The 7,500-nt window shown below is 47.5% G+C and overlaps 1 protein-coding gene across 3 annotated transcripts in view; it reads left to right on the plus strand.

Annotated features, from left to right (window-relative positions):
• Window positions 1–7,500, plus strand: part of exoc6b (exocyst complex component 6B) — an 83,134-nt gene that overhangs the window by 55,259 nt on the left and 20,375 nt on the right. For all 3 annotated transcript variants that reach the window (XM_061032056.1, XM_061032058.1, XM_061032059.1), the window contains one exon: window positions 1,494–1,567. In XM_061032056.1, the coding sequence (XP_060888039.1) occupies window positions 1,494–1,567 (74 nt within the window). The remainder of the gene's footprint in view (window positions 1–1,493; window positions 1,568–7,500) is intronic.

Genomic DNA, 7,500 nt, shown 5'->3' on the forward strand with positions numbered 1-7,500 from the left:
ACAGATGAAGGAGATCGTGAAGGAGGGGGGGAAGATGGAGCGACTGATTTAAGAAAACAGGATAAGACAACGAGCGAGATGAAAGAATGAAAAGAGACGAGTGTGAATACCGTAAAACTTCAAATATAAGCTCATCCAAATTGGAAGCTCTGTCTGTTTTGATCCAAACGGCTCTATCCACCGTCGTCTCTTCTATAAAGGCACAAAAAAAAAATGGTTGCGACACGGGCGACTAAATTTAGAGGCTGCTTTAAAAAAAAAAAGAAAAAAAAAAACAAACAGTGTGGAGGTTATTTGAGAGACAGGACATTTGATAGAGTCAGAAATCAGGGAGAGAGAGAGAGAGAGGGCCCGCCCGCCCGCTTGGAGGACCACGGCCTCCATACATGGGACGCCCCCCCAACCTCATTTTTTAAGATAAAAATTCACACAAACGTCGACGGATCAAAATGAAAGAGCTCCTGTGGGTCATTTCTGTAAAGTCTCATCGAGGTGTGTGGAACGTTTCTAGAGAGAGAGAGAGAGAGAGAGAGAGCAGGTGGAGGTGAAGAGATGATGGTGAGCAGGTAGCTCGAGGAGGTGTGGTGGAACGGGGTCAAAGGTTAGCTTAGCCGCCTGCTGTGTGTGTGTGTGTCTCACGGGGGTCACTGAAGATGGCAGGCGTGTAATGCGTGCTGTGTGTGTGTGTGTGTGCGTGCGTGCGTGCGTGCGTGCGTGCGTGCGTGTGTGTGTGTGTGTGTGTGTGTGTCCTGAGGTGAAAGAGATTAGCCACAGGGCCCGCTCTCGCTCCTCTTTTCTCTCGTTTCCCCTCGCTTTGGAATACCAGCCGGCTTGTTTACGGGGGCCAACTGACGCCAAGACCCCGGCTCACACTCCGTACGACCCCGACACAAACACACACACATTTTTTTACACACAAACACACTTACAAACAGGCGTGACCCTGGGTTCAAAACCCAACAGTCCTCAACTGTTCCCAAACATGGGGCCGAAAAAAAAAAACTCGCTGTACAAACAACAAATAAACACACACACACACACTGTTGACAAGCCGACATATCACACACACACACACACACACACACACACACACACACACACATATTCAGCACCACCTACATCTAAAACACAACAAAAACCTTTGCGTTGACACACACTAAAGTGCTAACACACACACCGTTTTTTTTTCCTGCTCAACAAGACCCAGCGACATGACTCTAACACCCCCCTCCCCCCCCTCTTCCCCCCCCTCCTCCTCCCCCCTGGCTGTCATTTGTCTGCCAATCTATCCCGATGCATAGCGAATCCAACCAGGTCTTTTATTATTCTGTTTTTTCACCCTCTTCTTCTCGCCTCCTCCTCCTCCTCCACCTCCTCCTCCTCCTCCTCCTCCTCTCTTCCCTCTCTCCGGGGGAGGACCGAGGGGGGGGGGGGGGGAGGAGGGGGGGGTAGGAGGTTGGGAGGGTAGGAGGCGGGTTTGTATTTTCCCACAGGTTTTGCCAGAGCCGGCCCGGTCGCAGGCTTCCAGGGTGACACGTTGCTTCTGGCCTTCAGTGACTTGAGACAAGTAGGTCTTTGTCTCCCTCGTGGTCCTCTCTCCTTCGTTTTCTCTCTCTCTCTCTCGCTCCACTATCTCCCTCCTCACCCTCCTCCTCCCCCTTCGTCCTTTTCATCCATCCTCGCATCCTCCCCTCCCCCCCACGTCGTCCACCTCCTCCTTCTCCTCTAATGCCTTTTTCCTCGTCTTCTTCGTTTTCTGATTTTGTTTTGTTCTTTAAATCAATCTTTCAAATTCTCCAACAACACGCCGCCTCCATCAGTCTGACGACGTTTCACCCGTCAGTCAAGACTTACACAGTTCAAACTCTCACACCGAATCATTTCCATTTTTTTATTTCTTCTTTTCACATTCAACCTCGCCATCTGTTGTTTGTCTTTTCTGTCTAAACTCTGAAAATGTTATCTCCAGGTAGACAAGATCGTTGACCAAAAAATAAGAAACAAAACAGATTTCAAAGATCCAATACTGACTTTATCTAAAGGAATGTGCAACTTTTTGATCCAGTAGATGTCGGCCTTGAGCTCCAGCATGAAACCAAAACAAACTGCTGTTTGGCCACACCTCCTCCGCTCTCCTCCAGCGACACACCTCCAACCCCCCTCCACTCGCGTTCTCATGAAGGAGTTATTCAGTTCATAATTAAGCGCAAGCAGCAGACAAAAATGTCCTTTGCTCGATCTGCAATTGCCTGGTTCCTACATTGTTGTGTTAGCATGCTAATGTTAGCACTCTTTAGTTAGCTCGTAGCTTCATATTGCACATAAATTGACACAGAATGGTCGTGATCTAAAAAAGCTTGAATGACCTTCAAATAATCAGTGAGTATGTTCTTCTTCTTCTCTCTAGTTCTTGACTAAAACAGCTTTTATACACAAGGGGAGGAGCCGGCCGTCCCGTCCATGTAAACACGGCTCTGACAACAACACAGTTCTGGTTGTGTTTACAGTCTGACTCGTGTGGGCCATTTCCCAATGAAGCAAGCTTTATTAGTGTGTAGGAAAACAGGCTGCGCGGAGAGTACAGAAAGATCCCGCAGGGCTCTGTATTAGGACCACTTTTATTTAGTATTTATTCACTGGTACAACTTCACTTTATATAAGGGGCAATTCTCAGTCTGCTTCCACTCTATATCTGTGTTTGCATCATGCAGAAAAGTCCCGTCCATGTAAACACGACTCTGACAACAACACAGCCAGCGGGACTCGAGCTTCTCACTCATTGTAGACAGTCATGACTCAGAGACACATTTACACAGGAGAGACTGGATTTCTGTAAAATGTCGCACATTCTTCCTTTAAAGGTGCTTATACCAAAATAATTCAAATAAGGGAGTCATCTCTAAACTCTATGAGCGACTCGGGGTCCTCCGACCTGATGTTGAGCACCAGTTCAGTGCAGGAAGCGGGCCCGGCTGTGTGCTGAGGCGTCTTGTTTCGGGGTCCTGGGAAAACCGGAGCAGAACCAGTCGGAGGAGGGACAGAACTGGACAGCTCCGCTGTGTGCAGGATGTCGGGCGGAGTGTGTGTGCGTGCACGTCGTTTGTGCGCACGCGTGTGTGTGTGTGTGTGTGTGCGCGTTAGTTTAGTTCAACTTTATGGAAAAAGTGTTTAGTCACCAAAGAGCCTATTAAGTGTGTGTGAGCGAACCTATGTTTGCAGAGTTTGGTGTGTGTGTGTGTGTCCTCCATCGATATTGAATGTGTGAAACTTGCCACAGTGTGTGTGTGTGCGTGTGTATGTGTTTATGTGTGTGCGTGCGTGCGTGCGTGTCCATCGTTGTGACAACAGGGCGAAGAGTCAAAGCGAAAGTTTGTGTGGCTTTCTGGCTGATGGTCGTCGTTGCTGTGAAAGTCGGTCGTGTCTATGAACACGCTTGCTCGTTTCAGTGTTGTGAAAATGTGTGTGTGTTTGTGTGAAACTGAGTGTTGTGTTTGTGTGTGTGTGTGTGTGTGTGTGTGTTTGTGTGTGTGTGTGTGTTTGTGTGAAACTGAGCGTTGTGTTTGTGTGTGTGTGTGTGTGTGTGTGTGTGTGTGTGTGTGTGTGTGTGTGTGTCATTGCTGCGATTGTGTGAAACAGGGCGGAGAGCGAAGCAAAGTTTGTGTGTCCTCTTGCCCGTCTTTGATGTGTGTGTGTGTTTGTCGTAGTTGTTGTGGAGTGTGTGAAAGTAGCTCAGAAAGTGTGTGTGTGTGTGTGACAGCGGATGACGGATGGGCCGGCAGGACGGAGCAGGGGACGATGAATGAGGTGACAGACAGAGACGGATAGCCCTTTATCCGTCCGTCACAATCCCTCTTTCTCTCCTCCTCTCTTCTCTTTCTGCGCCTGTCGGGATGATGCAGTGCCTCTTGTTCTCCCGCTCGGAGGAGGAGAAGGAAAAGGGGGGAAGATGGGGAGAAGGAGAAAAGAAAAAAATTGCATTCATCCGGCATCGATGTTTACTTCAAAAAACCCCTTTCCTCGCCCTCCCCAATCCCTGCTTCATCATCTCCTCCTCCCCCTCGTCTTCTTCACCGATCAGAAGACGTTGACTCCTTCGCTCCTTTTTGACTCTTTCAGCTCCTTTTTTTTTTCCGTCTCTGTCGGCCTCTCATCCATTGTTTTTTGTGTCACCATTCTAATCGTATCAAAAGAAATTCCTCCCGCCCCTAAACGCGCTTTCATGACGTGATTTCTGTGCGTACACATCTGCCCCGAGCGCATCTTTTTGTGTGCGTGAGAATCGGCATTCTTTCAGGTAAATTTTTCATTTTTCATGTCATACGCGCTTTTTTGGATCGTGCGCGTCTTTGTGGAGTGTGTGTGTGTGTTCATGAGTGTGTGTGTGTGTGAGATTGATCTGGCGGGTGAATGGCCGATAAATCACGCTGACGGGGCCGTTTGTTGTGTGCCCTGGTCCCGGTGTTCTGGAAAGTTCTGGGGTCCTGGGACAGGGCCGAGACAGGAGTTCCCCGAGGACACACACACACACATTCAGAGACGCACACACACTTTGAGATACTTGGATGGACACCCACAGCGCACACAGAGCGAGATGAAAACATGATTTGTCTCTGAGAAGTTTGTGAAGCGCAGCATGTAACAAAATCATATTTGTGTGTAACGAGTTCACATTCATGTTTTTGTTGTTTCCACCCTCGATGGGCGTTTTTGAACGGGAGGAACTTTTTCATGGTCGTTCTAACTGTTGGAGAATCCTAACCCTTTAAGGTCTGGGAACCAGTGTGGTTCATGGCAAGTAGCTTCTGCTTTAAAGAAGGTTCTCTCCTACGGCAAGAGGAACCTTAAGAGACCTGCAATACCTTCATTGGTCAAAAAATGACCTGATGCGTGCGTCTCTAAAAGCGAATATCTGAATATAAATCAAGCATGTGTCGATGCAGGACGATATCTTGGCATCAGAAGTGTTCTGGTTGTGTTTACAGTCCGACTCGTGTGGGCCATTTCCAAATGAAGCAAGCTTTATTAGTATGTAGGAAAACAGGCTGCGCGGAGAGTACAGAGAGATCCCGCAGGGCTCTGTATTAGGACCACTTTTATTTAGTATTTATTCACCGGTACAACTTCACTTTATATAAGGGGCTGGTCTGCTTCCACTCTTACCTGTGTTTGCATCATGCAGAAAAGTACCGGACAGTATTCTTTGGGTTCTCAGGACCTCGATTCTGTATTCTGCACCTTCAGCCTGGAATCTGTTCTGCTTTTTCCCGTTCTAAGAGTAACTAACAACAAAAACTCAGAAATGTAATTATTTATTTATTACAGTTTCAGTCCGTGTAGAAAAAAAGACTTACTCGCTGTTCGAAGCGTATCTGAGCTGTCAGCATCTTTCTGCTGTTCTCTGTGATTGCTAAATAAGTTAGTGGGTGAGGGAGGCCGATTGTGTTAGTGTGTGCGTGTGTGTGCGTGTGTGTGTGTGCATGTGTGTGCGTGTCAATTGGTGTGTTGGTGTGTGTGGGTTAGTGTGTGCAATCCCTTGGCTGCCCTTTTCCACAGATCCTATCAATCGTCCCTATATTTAGAACATTCAGAAGTCTGTGGTTACTTCGAACCTTTGGCTGGCCTTAGTGGTGTGTGTGTGTTGTGTGTGTGTGTGTGTGTGTGTGTGTGTGTGTGTGTTGAGGAGTGGCGTCCCCCCCCCCCCTCTAGAAAACTTGCAACAGTAGAGTTCATCTCATCCCCTTCTCTACTCGTTCGTACGCCAGTCATGCATTCTTCCACCTTCTGTGTGTGTGTGTGTGTGTGTGTGTGTGTGTGTGTGTGTGTGTGTGTGTGTGTGTGTGTGTGTGTGTGTGTGTGTGTGTGTGTGTGTGTGTGTGTGTGTGTGTGTGTGTGTGTGTGTGTGTGTGTGTGTGTGTGTGTGTGTGTGTGTGTGTGTGTGTGTGTGTGTGTGTGTGTGTGTGTGTGTGTGTGTCTTGGTTCGTTCCTCTGGTTGACCACAGACACTCAGATTCCATCCATTCATCACGTCGTCTCTGAACTTTAACTCTTTTCTTTCTTTCTTTCTTTTCTGACATCTTTCATTTTTCTTCTTCTCTCCCCAAATGTTTACGTCTTTCTTCTTCTCCTCTTTTCTAAAACTCCTTTCCTGTCTCCTCCTTCCTCTCCTCCTTTCCTTTCATCTTCTTTCCTCTTCTCCCCTTCCCATTTCAACTCCTCTGCTCTCCTTTTCTCACCTCTCTCCTCAATTTCTCTTCCCCTCTTTTTCAAAATCTCCCTATCCTCCCCCTTTCCTTTCCTTTCCTCTCCTAGCTTTTCTCCCTTCATTGTCTCCTCTCGTCTCCTTTCCTCAATCCCCCCACCCTGTTTCCCTATTTCTTCTCTACTTCATTTCATGTTTTCTCTTCTCAATCATTTCTTCCCCTCCCCTCGCCATCTGTCCTCTCCTCTCATTACCTCTCCTTAATCCCATCCTCCTCTTATCATTTCCCTCCTTTCCTCGACTCCTCAACTCCTCAGCTTACTTCTCTCCTCCCTTCCCTTCCCCCTCCTCTCCTAAATGTTCTCTTTTCCTCTCCTCTCCTCCTCTCCTCTCCTCTCCTCTTCTCTCTTCTCCTCTCCTCTCCTCCTCTCCTCTTTTCCTCTCTATTTGTCTCCTCTCCTCTCCTCTCTTCCTCTCCTCTCCTCTTTTCCTCTCTATTTGTCTCCTCTCCTCTCCTCTTTTCCTCTCTTCTCCTCTCCTCTCCTCTTTTCCTCTTTTCCTCTCTATTCGTCTCCTCTCCTCTCCTCTTTTCCTCTCTATTTGTCTCCTCTCCTCTCCTCTCCTCTTTCCTCTCTTTTCCTCTCCTCTCCTCTTTTCCTCTCTTTTCCTCTCCTCTCCTCTTTTCCTCTCCTTTCCTCTCCTCTCCTCTCCTCTCCTCCTCTCTCCTCTCTCCTCTCCTCCTTTCTCCTCTCCTCTTTTCTTCTCCTCTCCTCTCCTCTTTTCCTCTCCTCTCCTCTCCTCTCCTCTCCTCTCCTCTCTCCTTTCCTCTCTTCCCCTTTCTCCCTTCCTCCTCTCCTCAAATTTCTCCTGTTCTCAATCTCACATTCTTCTCCTCTTTTCTCTCCTCTTATCTCTCCTCTCCTCTTTTCTCTCCTCTTATCTCTCCTCTCCTCTTCTACACCTGCCTCCATCTTTGGTTTCTTTTTTCGTCTATCTTTCCTTTTTCCATTTCTTTCTTGTTTTTCTCATTTTATTTCCTCGTTTTCTACATTCGTCACCTTTCCCCTTCTTTCTGTCATATCGTCCATATTGCTCTGTAACGTTTTCACGAGTGCTATCTGGCGTTCACTCTCAACGCCATCTGTCGTTTTTATCTTCCAACTGCACACATCTCTGTCCTAGAATGACTTAATTTCACTGCTCAGTTTTCCTTCACACACACACACACACACACACACACACACACACATTTTATGTTATGAGTGTGTCTGAAATGGTGTGTGTCCCAACCATTACCTCAC

Source organism: Labrus mixtus, chromosome 23 (genome assembly GCF_963584025.1).
Source record: "Labrus mixtus chromosome 23, fLabMix1.1, whole genome shotgun sequence".
NCBI classification, from domain to species: domain Eukaryota; kingdom Metazoa; phylum Chordata; class Actinopteri; order Labriformes; family Labridae; genus Labrus; species Labrus mixtus.